Consider the following 22,485-nt stretch of genomic DNA (forward strand, 5'->3'; position numbering starts at 1 on the left):
CCCTTCGTACTGTCACATTCCCATTCGACAGATGACTGCTAGGTGTCAACAGCCCAAAGAGATGCTTGTAACGTGCTCCGTCTGCAGCCTCACAGCAGGTGATCCGTGAGTGCAGGCAGACGTGCATGTTGAGGATGCTCGCGCAAATCCTTCCAAGCTCTCAGACATGATCCAAGTTGTCTCAGAACCAGTATTAACATCCTGAAACTGTTTTGCAGGAGATGGACTCTGGAAAAAACATAATCCCTAAGACAGCTCCTATAAACTGAATACTCTGAAGGGGCAGTTAAGGGAGAGGTTGCACATTTACCCTGAGATTTTGTACTCTGTAGAAGTCAGGGAGCCCCAGACCAAAGAAAACTATCTAGAAAAGTGCACCCATGAACCTATCATGAAAGTAAGATAAACTTTCTGACATTCTCTTCAGGGAAGCACCAAGACCTCTGCAAAGACCCTGCACTGTCATCTGGGAAGACAAAACCTCATACAAGACTTACAGTGAAATAAATATACTTTCAGCTTAATGCATCCACTGAAAATACAGGCAAGAGCATTTTGTGGGTAAAGATATTTGGACCAACCTCTTTCTGAAGTGACAGGACCAACACAAAACAGGAGAGACGGTCTTCAGATGTCCCTTACAACCAAAGCCGGGTAAGAAGTGCTAAACTTCATAAAAGCAAATAGTTCGCTCTTTTTAGTGAGGATATCCAATGTCTTAATGGTCTTTTCTGAGAGAGAAGCCTCTGCATGCTTCTCCGTGGCTGCAGCCATGATAAGAAAACGGAAGGTGGTTGCAAAACCAAGCAATTCGTGAACGTCCAGTATCTTCTGGAGGACACAGACTGCCTTTTAATGGAGTCCGCTACACGGGTATCTAAGGCATCACAGCAAAGCTGTGTGGTTCAAGCTGCACCACTGAAACAGCTGAGGAATGTATTGCAAAAAAGGTGGGAACACGTAAGGCTTCCTGGCAGCCTATATGATAAAAGCAAAGGTATTAATTTTCTCTCCTCTTATTACAGCCCAGGGATGATTTCAGCTGGACTCAGCTGCAGGAAGCGTATTTACACCAGCGGCACGCTGCCCTTTGCCGACTGTCGCAGCGCTTGTGCTTTCTGGAGTTACACCACTGCCTGTTAGGTAACGGCTCTTCTGGTCCCATTTGAAGAGGATTAAATCCTACAAAGAGAGCATTTCAATTCCTTCAGACAATATCTCCTTATATTGTGACCTGAACTTCCTCTGTCTCAGAAGAGAGTGCCTACCAGGCAATGAGAAAATCTCTGTAGGAGCTGGGAAGCATCTTGACATTCAAATCAGCAGCTTCCCTCAAATTATCTTTTGATTCTTAGTGCAGTGCTACCTCAACATGTGTGAGTGCAGAACACATCACACTCTTTGTTGTCTCCAAATCACAAGATCGCAGAATAATTCCTGCATCTGACATGCCATTCCTCGGAAGTGGTCACAAAGGACCCACATCCCCTGGCTGACGACTGCTGTTTCTGCTGGAGGACTGCGATTAACCTGGTAGAATCAGCAGCAAATAAAAACGAACCAAAGCATAAGATCTCTGAGACTTGCCGCCAGAGACTGTCTTTTGGCCAAGAAGTTTGTGGTTTCACCCTCTGAGGAGCCTCAGCTCTGACAGCTACTGACCGAGTAACCACCTCTGCAAAGACCCCACATGGTCATCCGGGAAGACAAAACCTCATGCGAGATTTGGTTAAAAATGGCAGCTAGGTCCTCCTCACAGCCAGCCTTCCGGGGCACCCTCCCCAAGAACGCAGATGCTCCCTGCAGCCTGCCTCCTTTCAGCATGGAAGGAAATGTCCTTCCACCACAGAAGGTCTGAAGGTTAAAGCTTCTCTGATGTTGACAGGACAGTGACAACTCTCTCAAGAAATTACTGCCGGAGCCTGCCCCGACCGCCCTTCCCTTGGCACGGCAACCGCGTTTCCCGGAGAGAGAAACTCCTTGCAGGTAACACAAGCAATGTGTGAGCCCATCAAGTATCAGAAAGTGGCTACTAAAAAATAAAATTTTGAAGCCAGTGAAGGAGGGACAAAGACCAGAAATACTGAAGACTAGAAATGTTTATTGAAAAAAACACTGCAGAACAAAAAAACCCACCTTAGCCAACGGATGAGAGAAGCGGAGGACAGGGTACCCACAACGTAGGAAGGGGCAGCAGCTTGCTTGCACAGCATGAGGCTACTGCTGAAGCAAACATCAGCAGCACTCAGCTGCTTATGAACACCCTGGGAGCGAGCACACATATAGACATACACACGTAACTACTTGAAGTAGAACAATCTTTTGTTCACATGTAGGGAAAAGCCTACGCATCTTTGGCTTTCATTCACATAGACAAGAAACAAATCGGTTACTACATAGATAAAATGATCTTAGGTAATGACAACCCACTGTTCATAATCCTAAAGATGTTAACTCCAGTTCACCAACTCTGTTTCTTCTCACCTTGTTCAGGCAGCTCTGTCAGATGTTGGATGTTAAAAGCCTACTCAGCCTATTCCCTCTCTAAAGCCAGTAAAAGGGAAATACACGGCTTCAAAAGTCACTTCAGATCTTCTAAAAACCTAAATGATCTTAGAGATAATTATCTTCGTTGACCATAAAGGGAGCTGAGCAAAACAGACTCTCAAATTACAGCACTCAGGCAGCATAAATCCAGGCCTTAATACATAACTTCAAAAGGCATGTGACTAGCCACTTTGGCTTCAGGAGGGTAACATCTGTGTTTAAAACCTTTGCTGACAACACTGACCATCGTAACGGGCAATATTCTGGTTTAGGAAGGTATTCTGAGAGCAAGCTCTACACTAACTTTAAAGGGAAGGAGACCACCCCAGAAAAGCACGTGAACAAGTGATTTTCATTGCTGAACACCGATGTAGCTGAAGTATAATTCTTATTTAAATTAATTCCTACACCTTTTGATTCATAGGACAGTACATAACTTCTGTGGAAATGAACAGTTTCTATTTGCACGTCCAATTTTCAGTTTAAAAGCAGGTGCTCAATCGCAATTCTTTCCTGCCTTTCCAAGTTCAAGTGTCATATCTGAGTATCAGTGTGGCAATTCAAAAGCCAAAGCCGACCAGCTGAGAGGAACTGACCGAGCTTGAATTTTGCATGAAACCATTCCTGGTCCTAAGTTACAGAAGAACAGTGGGCACCTGTTCCCAGGCTTTCAGCACACCTTCTTCCAAGAAGTTCTGCTAATTCAAATCATTCAAAATAAAATTCCATCAAATTTGTCTTTCCTGAAGTACACGTTGGATATTTGCGTTTATGCAAGGAGCCGGTTCAAGGGCAGCAAACAGAGAGGCTTGCAACCCTCCGTGCAGCCTGACCTCACAAACACTGCAAAATAGGGAAGTATCATTATTTCTGTTTTGCAAACATCATTGAAACTTGTATGAACCGGACACCAGAAATATCATACAACGTATCATTCTCATTTAGGACACCACAGTGGTAGGGACATACAGGCATTTGGCATCTTGGTAAGATTGAGGTGTTCAAGGAACATGTGGACGCGGCATTGTGGGACATGGTTTAGTGAGCATGGTGGTGTTAGTTGGCGGTTGGACTTGATGATCTTACAGGTCTTTTCCAACCTTAGTGATTCTGTGATTACACTGAATTTTTTTCACAACGGCACTGTTAAAGCTCTGCTCACTGAAGAGCTTTACAAACAGAGAACTAAGGTACATTAAATTTAAAAGTGTACACCAATTACAGACGTACTTAGCATTTCTTACACCAAACCATCTATTTTATAGCAGTGCTTCTAGTGATACCTGCTGCTACTGGGAGTGTTCAGCACTTCCACAAATCACACGCCACAGTTTCAAACCGGGTGTTAAAAAAATTACCTAAAGCTTACCTTATAGAGTAGAACAGTGTCGTGGTTTAAGCCCAGCTGGACTAATCACCACACAGCTGCTCACTCACTCCCCTTCCTCAGCTGGACAGGAGAGAGAAAATATGAGGAAAAGGCTCATAGGTCAAGATAAGGACATAGGGAGATCACTCACCAACTACCATCATGGGCAAAATAGACTTGACTTGGGGAAATTAGTTTAATTTATTACCAATCAAAATCAGAGTAGGATAATGAGAAGTACAACCAAATCTTAAAAAAACAACACCTTCCCCCCACCCCTCCCTTCTTCCCGGGCTCAACTTCACTCCCGATTTTTCCTACTTCCTCCCCCCCGAGCGGTGCAGGGGGACGGGGAATGGGGGTTGCGGTCAGTTCATCACACATTGTTTCTGCCGCTGCTTCCTCCTCACACTCTTCCCCTGCTCCAGCGTGGGGTCCCTCCCACAGGAGACAGTTCTCCACGAACTTCTCCAACGTGGGTTCTTCCCACAGGCTGCAGTTCTTCACGAACTGCTCCAGCATGGGTCCGTTCCATGGGGTGCAGTCCTTCAGGAACAGACTGCTCCAGTGTGGGTCCCCCGCGGGATCGCAAGTCCTGCCAGCAAACCTGCTCCAGCATGGGCTCCTCTCTCCACGGCTCCACAGGTCTTGCCAGGAGCCTGCTCCAGCATGGGCTTCCCACAGGAACACAGCCTCCTTCGGGCATCCACCTGCTCCAGCGTGGGGTCCTCCATGGGCTGCAGGTGGATATCTGCTCCACCGTGGACCTCCATGGGCTGCAGGGGGACAACCTGCTTCACCATGGTCTGCACCACGGGCTGCAGGGGAATCTCTGCTCCGGCGCCTGGAGCCTCTCCTCCCCCTCCTTCTTCACTGACCTTGGTGTCTGCAGAGTTGTTTCTCTTACATATTCTCACTCCTCTCTTCTCCGGCTGCCGCTTCCCGGTTTTTCCCCCCTTCTTAAACATGTTATCACAGAGGCGCTACCACTGTTGCCGATTAGCTCAGCCTTAGCCAGTGGCAGATCCGTCTTGAAGTCTGCTGGCATTGGCTCTATCAGACATAGGAGAAGCTTCTAGCAGCTTCTCACAGAAGCCACCCCTGTAGCCCCCCCTGCTACCAAAGCGCTGCCACGCAAACCCAATACAAACAGCCACAGAAAAGGGTTCTTTGGAGGTCAGGGGAATGCGGGGAGCCCCTGCAGAGAGGTTTGCATGGCCATATGTTTCTCCTTAAAGCAGTGGCTTCAGGCTTAACTTGGCCAAAGAGCCTGCAGTAACTCCACCATGCACAGGACCTGCACCTCCTGCCTCGGAGCGTAGCAGCAGCGGGGGGATTACAGCCTTGGCGACACTGGATTGTGCAGATGAAAGAACGGGCTGAAATTCTTCCCTTGGGAAACGGGCGTACAGCAGAAGAGACGGCAGACAACTGGTCTTTGATGCTAGATGTTACATTGGGAAATATGGCAAAGGAAGGAGAACTGGGGTTGATATTCTCACTCAGGAACTGAGGAGAGTCACTGATGTGCGGAGTTATTGTATGCCTTTAACGGGATACATACATGCATTAGGACCCATGCTTCCAGTATGTCCAGCAAGCCTGATGATTTCAAAGTACAGATACACGGGGCTTGTGAAGCATCTTAAGACCTATGAACCTTCAGCAAACTGGTCAGGGGTTCCAACACGTAGCATCATTTGGACACCAAATACCTTAAAACTCCAGACAAGTGTTGAAGAAACAAAACATCCCATTACAATGGTTCAACTTATCTCTGGGAACAAGGGTTTTGTGTGCCCTTGTATGCAGCTCAGGAGGTGAGGAAACACTATAACTACCTACATCCATTCACGCGTCCCAGAACACAACCCGTCTGCTAAATCTTTCACTCCTCCTTGTCCCTCCCTTCCCTTCCCCTATAATCCCTTAAAATAATCAGCATAGACAAAGTCACATACCCTTCTTTTTAGCAACTGACAATGCAAAGTGAGGGACAACTCTTAACTACGAGAGCTGGTATTTCTCTTTGCAATACCCTATGTGCACTTGAGTTTGAAGTGGGTACCCTACTCCAAACATAGAGGAGTAAGTTTTGGAAACCACCTGGGTGTAAATGGCTGTGAACCCATCTAATGCACCATTAGGCGTTTCGTGTACACTTCACACTTGCCAGGTTTATTACTACCTACAGCTTCCCCCCTCCTCAGAACAGATCTTTGCCATGTTATGTTACAGTTTGCCTGACATACAGCCTATGGCGACGCCCCAACCCACGTTATTTTTAAGAAGTAGCAATGACTTTCAAGAAACACAAAAGCACAGTAATATCACAAATGGTAACAGGGATATGAAGTTGCCCTTCCTTCCCTTCTGCCCAAATCAAGTAATAAGCAAACAGTGGAAGTTCAGCCGTGTATTTCTCAAGTGCAGATCAAAACCAGCCCCGAGTTACTCGAATTTCTCTGGTAGTTACATCACAACTTCCTCCTCCATTATAACAAGACGAGCAGAAGAGCCCTCTGACACACTCTGCCTTCAGAAAGCCGCCCCAAGGGAGTTATAATTGCTGGTAAATAACCACATTCTTTAAAAAAAAATTTAAAAAAATAGCAGGGCTTACATAAACAACAATAAATCAACTATATCTCTCAGCCAAGTTGAAGATGAGACCAACCTGGTGGTAAAGGCAGGCTTTCAAAACTGTACTCAACTCTTAAAATTTTAAAACAGAATCAATATCCTACTGCCAATAGAACACTTCCTAATTCTCAATTCTGTCAAAACTGCCTTTCAAAAATATTTTGCAATAGTAAAGTAACAACTCTTACACTTTAAATACAGTCCTCCCCTCACACACGCTCTTTGTAAAATGAGAAGAAAATCTTAAATATATAAACTGAAAACATGGACAATATCTGCTCTTAGCTTTGAATCTGTTAATAGTTACGCCTAAAGTTTAAGACCCTTCCAAGCTGAAGCATCTATTACTTAAAGCACAGTAAATTTTACCACTGCTATGACAGTTAGAAGACAGTGTCCTTATTGCAAAGATCACATTTCAGTACTCTCAGGTCCAATTCAGAAGTACTTGGGAACACTGCATTAACAGCCTCCTTACAGAAATCTTTCTGTAATAAATACAAAACTACAAATATTTTTCACTAAACACTAGGTTCTAGGTACCAAAATGAAGATGAAAAGGCTAAGTTTCAGAAGTTACATGTTATCTAAAAAGGAATGTTTTTTCTACCAAAAAAAAAGGAAAGAAAAAAAATAATGATTAAAAACACCCTCAAACTTCAGGTCCCCCAAGTTTCCTAAGCTAAATTCACCAAAACTGAAACATCAAATTACAGTCTTGGTCAAAGGAGAGTGACTCACTCATTTCTTTTCCTCTGCCTTCCTATGTGTAGATATGGTTACATACACTATAACAACCAATTACAGATCACATAACTATGTTGCCTCAGAGCCAAGAGAAAACCCATTCACCGTTTATTTTTTGTTTTTTCCTATCCTGCTGCACAGAGTAAGTTGCACTCAATTAGTTGGAGTCTTAGAGATGACAGAGCACCACAGTTCTCTTGCATATATTTGTGTAACATAAGACTGCAGAGTTTGTTTCTTCCTTTAAACTGTAACTATCAATGCAATATCATCTGTACAGAATAGCGTGGCATTTTACAGCCCCTGAGTATCATTTCTGGGCACTGACTTAATTCATAGGCATTAACATAGCTGAGAATGGCAGCTGGGAAAAAAATTGGGAGATAAAACATTCTGAGTGACAGCAGTAGTTAATTAAAATTCAAATAGCACAAAGTCTATCTTTATAAAGAATTCCAATAAATTAGTTAATGAAGCCATCTTCTTCCTAATTCCAAAGAAACTATTATTTTACTTCTAAATTACTTTGAACAACTGCATCTTGTATGATCTTCTAACAAAAGTGAAAACTTTGGAATATTTTTGTTGTTGTTATTCCTATAAAATCTTAGTTTCAACCTGAATTCATGACCCTGAAGTGGAAACACGTTGACCTCTCTACATTTTTAATGTGGAAACGATGCTGCACAGCCATCTGCTCTGACTTAGTGTAATACAGGACAGCTTCACTGTAATTCTCACGCACTGAATCCAATGACGGTGCTTCAATTCAAACATGCCTTTTACAAATTCATTCAGTTTTAATTTAAAGGCTTGAACAATGAAGAATCTTTCTTAGCTTGTGCTTTGACTCCCAGATTTTCATGACTATTTTACAGAGCTGATTCAATTATACAAGTAGTACTTCATCCCAAAGGATACTGAAGGCACTTTACTAACTGAATGAAGCCAAAAGCTCTCTGGTTACCTCTTCAAGGTAAAGCTTGGTCACTGTTTAACAACTCAGTCACCGATGGATTAAACTCTTCAGAATGCCTCAGATTTAAACAAAATAATCATTGCTCTTTGTCATTCTGATTAATAGTGTGAAGTAAAAAACCAATCCCCAAACCCTCAGCCTAGTTCTTCACACTCCTTCCACTGATTTTAACGCAGGGTGTATTGCTTTGTCTTAAAGCAAATAAACTGTGATATTTTAAAGAATATGGTAATGGATATCTTCATCATCCTGGGTGAAGGATATTTTCAGGCTACAAAGAGCACTGGAACTCAGTTCCACCAACAGTATCCCTTTCCTTCTCCCCTCATGCCACAACCAAACCCAATCACCCCGGGTGAAAGAAGGTTTAAGCGCTGCATCATGCAAGAAGACTAACGGGGGGTACCGAGCTTCTCCGCTGCTTTTTCCAAGAAAAAGGCAACAAGGTCTATGTACTGACATCAACCTGTTGCAAACATTTATGAAAACCTTTGGTTTCTAACTGATAAAGATACATACCCCAATAATACTGAGGCCTTTCAGGTAGTCCTGACGAGGTTGGGCTTGCGGCACGCAGCCTGCTAGAACCACTTTCTTCTTCCATTCTTGGGCTTTCCTAAAGAAGGACGGAGGGACGGACAGCCTGTTAGTATTTTCAAAATTGATCACTTTCAACTTCAAAGTAGCCATATTGTGCACGTGACACAGGACAGCAACCACAATGAAAACATTCCCAAATCAGAAGCAACTTGTACATGTTTGAACCTCAGAAACCAAAACCAACCACCACACCAAAGAACCCCATGGGAAGCTATCAGGCTACAGCACACGTGGCTCGGTTTGGGGAGTATCTACAGAGACTGGTACCACTGCGTATCTTGGACAAAAGTACAACGTTGAAAGCCCTAATCAAGTTCAGTTCGCCTTTGTTTGCCACAACGATAGCAGAGAATCTGGTCAAGAAAGATGGGACGGAGATAATAAGCGCAATTCCAGAAAAGTGACGCAGAATGGAAGGGACAGCCTATGCAGATAGGAACCGCTAGCTCAGAACGTTAAGCATTTAGGTAGTACCAGTCAGAAATGACCAATTACATCAGTCTACTTAAAAATGTTTATTTACTTTTAAAGGTGCATTTACTTAAAAATGTTTGAGTAAATGTTTACTTAAAAATATATTGAGCATTTTCAAGCTTTAACTGCTTGCCTTTGGCAGTGAAATGTTTGTCTGAATACTAACTTACGTAATTCCTTAGCTTTGATGCTACCTTAGCACCAAGTAGGAAACCAAAACACTAAGATTAAGTGGTTAATGCTGTTCATTTCATTAGTAATATTTTTGACTCACTTTGAATTCAACACTGAATATCACGCCATCGCTGAATCTTGAAACTACAGGAAGCCCTGAACAAAACTATCGGCTGCATACAAAACAGCAAGATGCAAAACCTGTTTATGTTCATCAAACTTTGAAGATCATCCATTAACACATTAACCCAACATGACTACTGCATTATAACATGCAAAACAGTAAAGAAGAGAAGCACTGAATAATTTTAGCAGATTTGCTAGGTCTGACATATTATGGGTTGCTCTGAGAACTATCTTTCACAGTTGCATGCTGTATCACAACCTCCTGGCAGACTTCTGTCAAACTGCAACCTTGTAAATCCATATTTTCTCCAGCAATATATGGATTCATGAAGTGTTTACAGTTACGTTGGAACAGGCTACGACATGTTTTAACATTCTTCAGAAAATTTATCTTATCCAAAATACAAAACTGCTTCGACCATTTCATATTCTCCAGCTTGCTTGAGCTGTCTCCGAGCTGAATGCGCTAGAGAAAGTGATGTTCAACAAGTGCAACAAGGATGCTACACTGAGTATCTGGAGATCTCCAGCAAATGCAAATTTAATGAAGGAAAAAAAACACCAAAAACAGACTGGTACCACACACAGTTCCACTACTCACGATTTTGCCTTCATACTCATAATATGGACAAATTTATTTACAAATTATAGCTGAAATGAAATCTCACAAGACGACACAAATTGTAGTATTAAAGGAGATCCCAGGCCATCTTGCCAAATAGCCTGTGTTGGCTGCTGCACTAAAATGAGGTATTTCGAAGGAAAAAATTAAATATCCTATACACAGACAAGTGTGAAATAACAGGAAGATCTATTACGCCTATTACCTACTATCTAATATAAATACAGCAAATCTCTATAAAATACTCAATTTTGTTTTAGTGAGACTTTCAGGAAATCTTCAGACATTCATCATACAGAGCCTTATTGGTCCTCTACTTGCATGCTAAGGTGTATAATACAAATGCAAATCCTTTCATCTCTTCCTTCATAATATTTCTGTGGACAAAGAACTTAGATGAAATGCTAATTTAGTATATTTCTTAGGCAGGGAACCTAGCAACACGTCTCCGAAATCTGCAATCCTTCTTTTCTTTCAGTGGTAAATACTTAAGTTTTGCAAAACTTCAGTAGAGGTCACCTACTTCAACATAGTAAAAAAAAAAAAAAATCCTATTACATGCATTACCTAAAAATGTCACCTAGCACCACGTGACACTCCCCTAACTTAAAGGATAAAAATCATTACTTATATAGTCTAACAGACTCAACCTAATGCCTGGAGGCAAGACAGTAAGACCTGTCTCCAGCAAACAAAGCACACCTCCCTAGGCAACTCCACATCTGGCATAATCTGCTGCTAGCCACAGCCGTCTCCATCGACTTGAAAACCTGTGAGCCCTACGGAAGAAAAAGCTTTTATTCAAGTCTTTTTGTCTGAGAAAAAAAAAACAAACAACGTTTCCCTTGACACATTAAATGGCGTTTTAATGTTATTTCACAGCTGTAACATTTTGCCCTATCTTCTGGGACTATAACTGGAGCTAGGGGGAAAAAAGTTAAACTGAATATTCTTCATAATAAGCATTGCCTTCATTTAACTTTTTTAAAAGTTGTACAGGTCTCTGCAGAATGAAGAATTTTGTACACTGAATTTTTTTGCTTTAAAATGCGACTAAGTGGAAGTGTCAGAACCTAATTTTCTATCATAGTCAATTTTCATTACATCCATAATACACTGTACAGTCCATGAAACCCACCATAAAGGAAAAACCATTGTAAGGAAATTATGAAAATTTTGGCCTCATTTTCAAGAAACCACTTCTCAACATACGCATTCCAGCACTATACTGTCACCTCCTTTTAATGCTGTTTAATGAGCCCTCCTCATATTAACAAAAGCCTACAAAAATTATTCTTCAGATATCCAGTTCGCACAGCAACTGTATTAGAAAAACCTTTATCCTTCAAAAGCGTGAATAGTAATGAGAATAATACCTCATGGAATCTAGTAGGTGGCATGAATAAAGACATCTTCCCTTTTAGACACCCTTTATATTTTTCAATTACATGAACCTTACCTCGAACTTTCAATTTAATTGACTCAGGAAACATTTTCTAGAAATACACTCTTCTAAAAACTACTTGCAAGATATACATCTGAACAGAAATTTAATTAGAGCAATTGTTTTTTTAAAGAAAAGAATTATTCGAGCTACTTCCCAAGTAATGGGTGGGGAACAAAAAGCAAGCGCAAAAAGCATGAAAAAAGTACTGCGTAGAGTAGAGGACTCACACACGATCCGTAGTGAGATCGCAGATTATACTCCATTGCAACTCCACCGCACAGATAGAGCCATTGCAACTGTAATTGTTCTATCGGACCTCATGAAATATGTTCACTGTGTTCTGCTTTTTACAAAGCAAATTTGGGAACGTAACCAGGACGGGGAGAAACTTCTGCCTTGCTTATGTGCACTTCTATTGAGGTTGTTAGGAACCTGCCCAAACTGGAATATTCTGCTCACAATTTCACGTAACGTGTTGTTGCATGGTTCCTCTTCTTTTTGGAGCTCCAAGAAAATGTGGTCAGTAACAGGACAGAGATAAAGAGATGTCCCCCACTCTCCAAAAAAGCCCCCCCGTAAGCGTTTGCTACAGCAGCACTGTGTGTCCAGCAGCACTGCTGGGTACCGTGGCAGCCGGTGCAGGAAGCTGTACCACTTCTTCACAACTCTCACAGCTACTCAGGTGGAATCATCACAGGAAAAAAGTTAGGGACCTTTCCCTGAGGTTCAAATCTAAGGAAAACATAAAATAAAAAGAAAGAAAAAAGTGAAAGCAGAGAAGATGGGCTAAATTCAATGGAAGACAATCTGTGACATCAAAAGTAATTGCTGACTTGCTCTTTGCTAGAGAGGCAAGAGAAGCCAGATCATCACTGCTCACCTTCTTTCCCTAAGCGGAGCTGCCCGCTGGACTTTTATAAGCTGCGAACCCTTCAGTGAATGACTCCTAGCTTTTGGGGAGCCACCATTGCTACTCACTGAGGTATCCCAGCTCCACAGGAAGGCACGGCAGGCATCTGAAATCCAAAGCACTCTGATCTGCCGGGAGCTAAGCTGGCAAACTACAGGCTGGTCAGCATGAAACATGCAATTTATAAAGCGTTGCTCTAGAATGAGGTATGTGAAATCAAGTACTCTACCTACAAACCCCCAGTTTTTCCCTCTGAAATCCATTTTTGGTGGAAGTAAATAATGAAGTGTTTAAACAATGAGCAGGGGGCTGCCTACAGCAGAAGGACTAAGTAGCAGTCAAATACAAGTAAAGGAAGCAAGAACAGAAATTTCAGCAAAAGCAATAAATTAGGGGGGAAAGTGCTTTACAGTGAGCCTTTTAAGCTTTGCATTGACAGTAGTTGGGAAACATTCATAAAATAATAAGAGGAACTATTTCTAATGCTGAAGTACAACAGGAAGGATCTTTGTTATCCGAAATTAAAATGGAAGAATTTCAACCTGAATCCTACTAGGTAGATGACAACTGCCCACACTCCCAAGTAAGTTTTGACATCAGTGAGCTATTTTACCAAACCCGGTACTCCCCTCCCCGCTGTTGTACCAGCATAAACCTGGCGACTTTCACATTAAGAAGTGTAGAGTTAAATCAACTTGTGCAACACACCGCTGTAATCTATTCATGCCATTCTCATAGCCTTCTACTACACAAAATCCACAACACCCCTTATCAGGTATTTTAGAAAGGTGCGAAGCCATAAATCAACGGGAGGTTTGTGTCTAGAAATGCTCGAAGAAATGGTAGTATACATGAAAAAGTTCTTCTAAGGCAGCTCTAGCTGAATACCGTATGAGCTGGATATATGATGAGATCAGGCTGCCAGAGGTTATAAAAAGTAAAATTGGGGGGATACTACGTCCCAGGCTGTAGAAATGATGTTGTGATGTCTCTGGGGAAAAAGAAAAGCTATTTGGCTAAAAGATTCAAATGTGTGAAAGATCTTCCAACTGTCTCATCTGCTGAATTAATCAGTAGGAAGCCACAAGTTTTAAAGAGAGCGCAACATCCCTGGAATAAAAAGATGGTGCCTGTATAGCATCTGGAATACGTTCCTGAAAAATCCATAAAATCACACAGCTATTTTCTGTTTGAAAAATTACAAATGGCAACTTAAACTGTGGCTTTACAGGCTTTGAGCCAATCTAATGTCTCATTACAACCCAACGGCTTGCTTCCCATCCTCCCCGTCTGCTATTGCTGCTCCTACCTTTCTCCAACTCCAACCCCTCCTCGTTCTCATTTCTGGCCATCTGGGATCACTCCTCCTCTGCTTCAAGCTTGGCAGCTCAGCGGACCCTGCCAGGGCCCCGTTTAACTCACTGCTATGGGAGAAACCTATTCGAGCCGAATTTCGGGGGGGGTTTACCATTTTATTCCATTAAGTTAGTTCATGGGAGAAGGGCTGCAGAAGGGCCAAATCAGAGGTCAAGGGAAAGCTGTTGGGAAGGAAACGGAAAAAGAGAAGGACGTGGGAACTCCTTGTTTCATCTATGGTGAGCTTGACAAGTCTCGTGAAACCTCTGAGGTCGCAATATGCTGAGCAGGATGGGTGAATAAAAAGGCAAAAGGATGTAAGAAACTCATAGGTGCTGTGCTTTCGAGGTTGGGGACAGCCCCGTAGTCAATGGCATGCGGAAAACCTGAGGAGAGCTTGTCAACAATATTAATCAGAGCAGAACCACTCGAGTCTACTTAGGCCTGTCAGCTTCCTTGTGCACTTCCACAGCCCCCAAAGAATTACCCTATTTTCCTTGCGAGGCATGTGAAGATGTAAAGTTCATTTGAGGATCTTTATGCTAATTATCAGAGTTTACTACACTGCTCTTTGAGGACCAACCTCTAGCAAAGCAGCCCTTAATTTCCATGCGGCATCTTCTGAACTTGTGTCCTTTGGCAAAAACCATCAGGTAACATGTAAATACTCCAGGGGAAAAATAAGTTGCACATTCTCCTCCTGACAAAAGCAAGCATGTCTTTTCTGCAAATACTTCAAAGAGACATAAATGCTGGCTCCATCAGACTCCAAACTGAGGTTGTAAAGATGAGGTCCAAGGAAAAATAAGTAAATAAAAGCATAAAAATATGTTCCTCCGACAGAGCCTTTCAGAGGAGGTGAAATGTCAGCTCTGAGAAGAACCCCAAGACTCACATGCTACATATCAAATTATTCCCTAAGTTTCTGAAAGGACATACCTGAGGAAGAAAAAGTGTATTTTGTCTACGCTTGGATATTCGCAGTAGCTGCATGAACAGGCGTTACACTTCGCGCATCTTTCTCGCTCTCAAAAGAAATGCATCTGAATGCACTACTCAAACTTCTGCTTTTCATAAGTACAACAGATCCATCCAGGCTTTTATGGCAGACACTGGCATCCATCACACTCCAAAATGATGGGTTAGCAGCTGCTTCCAAACTACGGGGAATTTTCCCAACACAGCTTATTGCATTAGCTCTAATATCTTGGTTTGAATGGAAACTTGTTTTCATCCAGCTACTTGGCATGCAAGTGAAGCGACTGCAGGTTTGTCTGCAAAAGGCAATCTCATTTTGAACTCTAGACTTAATCAGATCTGTGCCTGAGTTTCACTCAAATTTTCTGTAAATGTAATTTTACAGGCAGCAATTAAAGATGCAACAGTTATTCTTGGGCAGTCATTACTCAAATACAGTACTTTAGTGGTGATGATGGTCTTTTCTTCCTGCAAAGGCTTTTGAAGTAACACTACAAAGATTTTATCAAACTAGACTAGGATGTATTCAGGAAGAGGATGGGGTGAAGGAATAAATCCCAAATCTCACCTTGGTCCTGGCTGGTAGTTTTTGCAGCCCCAAGCAAGGCTGAAGTGACCAACATCAGAGGGAAGCTCCTTCCCCGAGAACAGAGATCTACCAGGATGGCCTTTGGGCAGGCTAGGCAAGAATGGTTACAGACCAGCTGCTGACCCGCCAGATGTTCACAAAAATCAGTTTCACAATCGATATACCATAACTGTGAAGCAAATCTGCAAAACCTGTAAGTGAAAGCTAATCAGCCTTACAACAACAAAATGGTTTTAAAAAGGCAAGTGTAATTAATGACAATCTGCTCCTCAGAAAAATTCATCTTGGCTGGTGGTGAACAATTTTTACCTGTTTGCTAAAAAGCATATATTTTTCATATTTTTTCTCATTATTGCTAAGAAGTTTTGGCGTTTTCTTCTGTTTCTTTAAAAAATTGAGGGACCTCGCCATACAACAGAAAATACTAGAAATTGAGTAGAAAATTTCAAACCAGGAGGAGTTTGCCCTGCTCCTGACTCTGTATTCTTAACCAGGACATAAACTCCTGATCAGATGCCACAGCTTTTGGGCTACTGCTATTGAAATTAAAACCCTTCCATCCAAACGATAAGCACTCTTGGGCAAGCTTTTCCCCTAACTCAATTCTAGACCTGCTTGCTGACCTGGGGAAGAATAGGTTTGAATTTTTTTAAGCAGGAATGGGATAGAGGCTTTGGGCGTTGTGTTTTTCATCCTAATCTCACTTGAATCAAACTTTCTTACTTTATTTGGAGTGCACAGTCTAGTGCCTTAAGAGACCAAGTTCAAGAGATTTCATCTAGAAAGCTCTCTGATGTAGGTGCTAGCTCCAAAATTTGTTCCTATTTCTATCACTTTTTTTTTTTTTCCCTTCAGTGTACGAAAACAACCTAACAAGAGATTCTCCCCGACCAGTGGGCTTTGTAATGGATAGAGTACACTAACTACATGGGAAGTTATGCCTAGGAATGGCAGGTTAATTAAAGATATTCAGGGAAAGAAAAACAATTACCTCTGTAGTCAAGAGAAACATCCTTCCAAAGAATATTTCTGAGTGGAAGGAAAACTAAGGTGCTTCAGCTCATTCTGCAAAAGATTTTCTCTCCGCCTAGTATGAAGGAGCCCAGGAAAAGAGTTTCCTATGCATCAAGTTAGAAGCTTGGGATGCTCCCCCACGGGTAGTATCAGTGATATAAACACAAAGTAAGGCATATAGATTTTGCTACATCCCTCTGTTAGCAACAGAGTTTGTCCTCTTAAGACTGTTAAACAGCCTGGGACCTGGCGATCTGCAAAGGGGGTATCAGACCAAGCGCCAACACACCCACTCGCCAGTTCAAACCTCCCTCCACCTCTACTCAAGTGAACAGTACAGTCGGCCAGGACTAGACTCCATCAAACCTTCACCAGCTAACACAAGTGACATTTATGGTTTGTAGAAGATATTTGTTAAAACGTTGAGAAATAATTTATTCCTGCAATATTTTGCAACTGTTTAGGCTCCTACCATTCTTCTTCGGATAAAATGGCCTTTGCCACTCTACAAACTTTGGGGTTTATGAGTTTTGGTTTTAAGCACATTACCAGTACGATGCACTGCTATGTTCCTGAGCTCCTTCACTGTTTTCTGACAATCACAGCATCAATAGTTTGGGTTGGAAGGGGCCTTTAAAGGTCATCTAGTCCAACCCCCCTGCAGTGAGCAGGGACATCTTCAACTAGATCAGGTCGCTCAGGGCCCCATCCAACCTGACCTGGAATGTTTCCAGGGATGGGGCATCTACCACCTCTCTGGGCAACCTGTGCCAGTGTTTCACCACCCTCACTGTAAAAAATTTCTCCCTTACATCTAGTCTGAATGTACCCTCCTTTAGTTTAAAACCATTACCCCTTGTTCTATAGCAACAGGCCCTATTAAAAAGTCTCTCCCCATCTTTCCTATAAGCCCCCTTTAAGTACTGAAAGGCCGCAATAAGGTCTCCCCAGAGCCTTCTCTTCTCCAAGCTGAACAACCCCAACTCTCTCAGCCTTTCCTCATAGAAGAGGAGTTCCAGCCCTCTGATCATTTTTGTGGCCTCCTCTGGATCCGCTCCAACATGCCCATGTCTTCCCTCTGCTGAGGACCCCAGAGCTGGACACAGGACTGCACACGGGGTCTCACCAGAGCAGAGTAGAAGGGGAGGATCACCTCCTTCGACCTGCTGGCCACACTGCTTTTGATGCAGCCCAGGATACGGTTGGCTTTCTGGGCTGTGAGCGCACACTGCTGGCTCATGTCCCGTTTGTCATCCACCAGTACCCCCAAGTCCTTCTCGGCAGGGCTGTTCTCAATCCCTTCATCCCCAACCTGTATTGATACCGGGGTTGCCCCGATCCAGGTGCAGGACCTTGCACTTGGCCTTGCTAAACCTCATGAGGTTCACATGGACCCACTTCTCAAGCTTGTCCAGGTCCCTCTGGATGGCACCCCATCACTCAGGTGTGTCAACCACACCACTCAGCTTGGTGTCATCTGCAAACTTGCTGAGGGTGCACTCAATCCCACTGTCCATTGCATTGATGAAGATCTCAAACATTACTGGTCCCAAATTGGACCCCTGAGGGACACCACTGGTCACTGATCTCCATCCAGACATTGAGCCGTTGACCACTACCCTCTGGATGTGACCATCCAACCAACTCCTCAGTCCATCCATCAAATCCATATCTCTCCAATTTAGAGAGAAGGATGTTGTGGGGGACCGTGTCAAAGGACTTACAGAAGTCCAGACAGATGACATCTGTAGCTCTTCCCTTGTCCACTGATGTAGTCACTCCATCATAAAAGGCCACTACATTGGTCATGCAGGACTTGCCCTTGGTGAAGCCATGCTGGCTGTGTCAAATCACCTCCCTTTCCTCCATGCGTGGTTAGCATAGCTTCTAGGAGGATCTGTTCCATGATCTTCCCAGGCACAGATGTGAGGCTGACAGGTCAGTAGTTCCCAGGGTCCTCCTTTCTACCCTTTTTAAAAATGGGTGCAATGTTTCCCTTTTTCCAGTCACCAGGGACTTCACCTGACTGCCATGACTTTTCAAACAGCATGGAGAGTGGCTCGGCAACTACATCAGCCCATTCCCTCAGGACTCTGGGATGCATCTTGTCAGGTCCCATAGACTTATGTATGTTGAGGTTCCTCAGGCGGTCTCGAACCTGATCTTCTCTTACAGTGGGAAAGACTTTGCTCCCCCAGTCCTTGTCTTGCAGTCCATCCACTCATGAGGTGTGAGAAGAGAGGTTGTCAGTGAAGACTGAGGCAAAAGCTGTTGAGTACCTCAGCCTTCTCCGTCCATTGTTAGCAGTTTGCCAGACATGTTCATCAGGGAGGTACGCTTTCTTTGACCTTCCTTTTCCGGCTGACATACCTGTAGAAGCCCTTATTATCATTTTCTGCGTCCCTTGCCAAGTTCAGCTCCAGGCACGCCTTGGACCTCCTGACCCCATCCCTACATAACCAGGCAGTGTCCCTATACTCCTCCCAGGAAACAATGAAACAAAAAAATATCACTGCTGACTGAAATTTTTCTAGGCTATCTTGATCAATGCATGTAGACAACTATTAAAAGTAAACATACTCCATTCTTCAAATTAAATATTCACAAGTCTCTAGATTCTTACCTACCCACTGAAGTTAAGTTACTTAAGGCCACAATTAGGCAAATGCCTAATACTGTCTTAGATAAAGGTGTCTTCCTGTAGTGGGCCCTTTAGTACTGATTCTCCATTCAAAACCTTTAACATACTTCAGTAACATCTGCAAAAAACCCATCTCGTTCCCTGAACTCTGTTCAAGGCAAATACTAAACACCAAGCATCTATTAAGACACTCGTAAGCTAGAGTACATCTCCATTTGTGACCAACGCAGATTTACGGTTGAGCTCACCACGCTGATTGGTCTTCTGGTAATACCTGCAAGTTGAAGTGTATCACAAAAATAATACCCAAGATGACAATGTTTTCCATAATTAATATTTTGTTTATCTATTTGTGGGATTGAAGAAAAGAGAAATTATTAATTCTTTTGCTATTACTACTACTTTAAACTACATACACGAGGCTCAAAGTGTATACCAGCAAACCTCACACCACTTCGGCCATCCCCAGCACTGGGTGCCTTTTCTTCCCCCCTCCTTTCACTTCTGATCTTTGGCTTTCTGCTGACAGCACGAGTAAGTTCAACTCTGAACTTCTTGGAGGCAAGGAGTACCAGATACATTGAAGTTCTGCTGATTCAGCCTTGCAAAAGCAGCGGCTGCTGGTAGCCACGCCACCAGGGAAGTGCTGCAGGTGGCAAAAGCTGGAATTACCTTTAAAAAAAGGATTGCCAGTTTCTGCATATCCTTGAAGCTTTATGTCCTTTACTACGTACATCACAGGTTGTAGTAAGGTTCTAAATATTTCACTATCTTTCTACATCTCCACTTTCACACTAGCCTTTCTTCAGCAAGGATCTAAGGAAATCACAGCAGTGAGAGAGTTTTCAGAAGCAGCCAAAATAGTTCCAAACTTACAGCATCAATTTTGTCCCTTCTCTTTGCCTTCTAGCACTGCCTTCCTCCTTCAAGTGCAAGCATTTTTGCATTCTTTCTACTACTTCAAAAAAAAAAAAAAAGACTTCATTCTCCCCTTTCAAACTTGAAAATTTAATCCTATTCTGAATTTAGTTTTGTATATATACATGGACTGTTTAATATACTTGTCTCAAAACCAGTGAAAGGATATCTCCTATAAATTCACTTGGAAAGAGACATTAAACTTACGACAGATTAAAGAAATGGAAATCAAAATCATTACAGTGAACTTTTATATAACCCGCTTGACACTCACTCTATTCCTCTGTTCTTTCTACACATATTCCTCTAGGAACTCTAATATTCTATTGTAGTATTTGTGGCATCTCTCTCCTTTATGTTTTGTTCACTGACCATTTATTCTACTTTGCCTTCCCAGTCTTCCCACTCTTAGTTCTATTGATCTCTTCAAGCATAAAAGAAGTGCAGTTTAGGGCATACTATTATTCTAATTAGTTTGTGAAATACTACACTTCCTCTCAGGTTCAAAGTCCAGGCAGGCTTCAAGTTACATGCGTGCATGGCCAACAGCTGTAACATAAAACCTTGTTGATACAATGGCTAAAAAATGAAATTAGTGTTGAATGAAAATTAAATAATCTGATTTTCTTCCCCCAAAGGTGTAGTATGCTTTGCAGAAACAGACTACCTACAAAATTAAAAAAGGATCATCATGAGAGGTTACTGTTCTAGAAGCTATTGTGAGTACTTTTCTTCTTTATTTCTTTTTTTTTTGGTAAGCATAACACACCAGGAAATTTTTTCCATAAGGTAAGGAAGGTGAAGATCCAAAAAAAAAAAGGTGGTAGAATTTACACGGACTAAACACACAGAGCAGTATGTGGTACCCACAATATTGTTCTGCTGAGTCATCAGAAGAAAACCCCTGAAGGTTTCTATGCTGTGTCTGACACGGGACATTCTGATAAAAAGAAGTCGAGGATAACAAAGGAGCTAAGAACCAACTCCGTTTCTCTTGGACACCATCAGGGCAGCTGAGGAAGAAAAGCCAAAGACCTGAAAGGCAGCCAAAATTCTGACCATCAAGGCTTTTTGTTACTCAAAATTAGGTAGCTACAACTACCACATGAAAGCAAAAAGCAGAAATCTTCGAGAGCCACTAAAGATAAGTTTTCATCGCATGTGCATAGCAGATTGTCAGAAGCTATCCAACAAAGAAAAGGGAATAAAATTCAGTTTTTCAGAACAGTAAGCTGCCTGTAATTTTTCCCTTATGGAACGCTATGTGAGCGGCCACACTGTGCCTCGTTTTTGCCCAGAATTCTGCAATAGGTAAGGACTATAGCATGGCGTGATGAAACAGAAACAAGTGGCAAAGAACAGAGCAGCAACAAAAAAGGAGGTTTAGCTCCTAAATACTAGAACCTTCATCCTGTTCAAATTGCACTGTATCACATTTTTATTAACCTTTAACTCTCTTTTTGTTTTAATTCATTAAACTCCTCTAGTAAAGCCCAATAAGCTCCTCCTAAGCTAAAGAGATAAGGACTGTTTTATTTAATTCCTATTCATGATGACAGTATCTGAATAGCAATAGAAGTAACAGACTACACTACACTGTTCTCTTACCCTCTCTTTTTAACCTCATTTTTATATAATCAAGGAAACATAGGTTGGAAAGGACTTCTAGAGGTCATCTAGCCTAACCTCCCGCTCACAAGTGGACTACTGACAACATCGTTACCCAGCCAAGGCCAGAAAACTTGCTGTTGCTTGTTACGTCTTCTGGTCTGATCAAGAAGAGCTTGGTTCCATAATATTTGCAGTTGCCTTTCAAGTACAAACTACTATTAGATTATCCACTAACCTCCTATTTGCTGGACTCATGACAGCCTGACCATTGTAGTAGTCCTCCAATGGACCTGCTCCAGTCTCCTTGCATCTCTCAACTGCCTCCAACACACCCAAAACACAGTAATCCAGGTGAAGCCCCACCAAGTATAGCGGAATAAGTGCCTTTCCTCAATCTCCTGGTCACGTTTGCCTTAGTCACAACTGAGAGCGACTCACGAGTGTTGGTTCATGTTTCTTGGTCCCCACCATACATCTCACAGTCTTTGCAACAGGCTACCTAGCCAACAGCCTTATCTCAATGGATTATGAATCTATGTTAACTAGCTCTTCATCAATATCTTTAATTTCTCATTGTTTTATACCACAGTTAAAAGAACAGTAAAGATCCAAACAATTCTCCATGGACTACAATTTGACATACGCATTTGTTGGACAAAAAAATTTGGTTTCTGTGGTGGTAGAACATCTTAGTGCTTCTACACTCACACAAATTCACAGTTCCTTAAAGCAACAGACTC

At 42.4% G+C, this 22,485-nt stretch overlaps 1 protein-coding gene across 1 annotated transcript in view; it reads right to left on the minus strand.

The window, feature by feature from the left end:
• CDKAL1 (CDK5 regulatory subunit associated protein 1 like 1) overlaps positions 1-22,485 on the minus strand; it is a 440,756-nt gene that overhangs the window by 290,749 nt on the left and 127,522 nt on the right. Inside the window, exon 6 of the mRNA XM_059815360.1 lies at positions 8,805-8,901. Within this exon, the coding sequence (XP_059671343.1) occupies positions 8,805-8,901 (97 nt within the window). The remainder of the gene's footprint in view (positions 1-8,804; positions 8,902-22,485) is intronic.

The sequence above is a fragment of the Gavia stellata genome, chromosome 3 (genome assembly GCF_030936135.1).
Source record: "Gavia stellata isolate bGavSte3 chromosome 3, bGavSte3.hap2, whole genome shotgun sequence".
Taxonomy (NCBI): domain Eukaryota; kingdom Metazoa; phylum Chordata; class Aves; order Gaviiformes; family Gaviidae; genus Gavia; species Gavia stellata.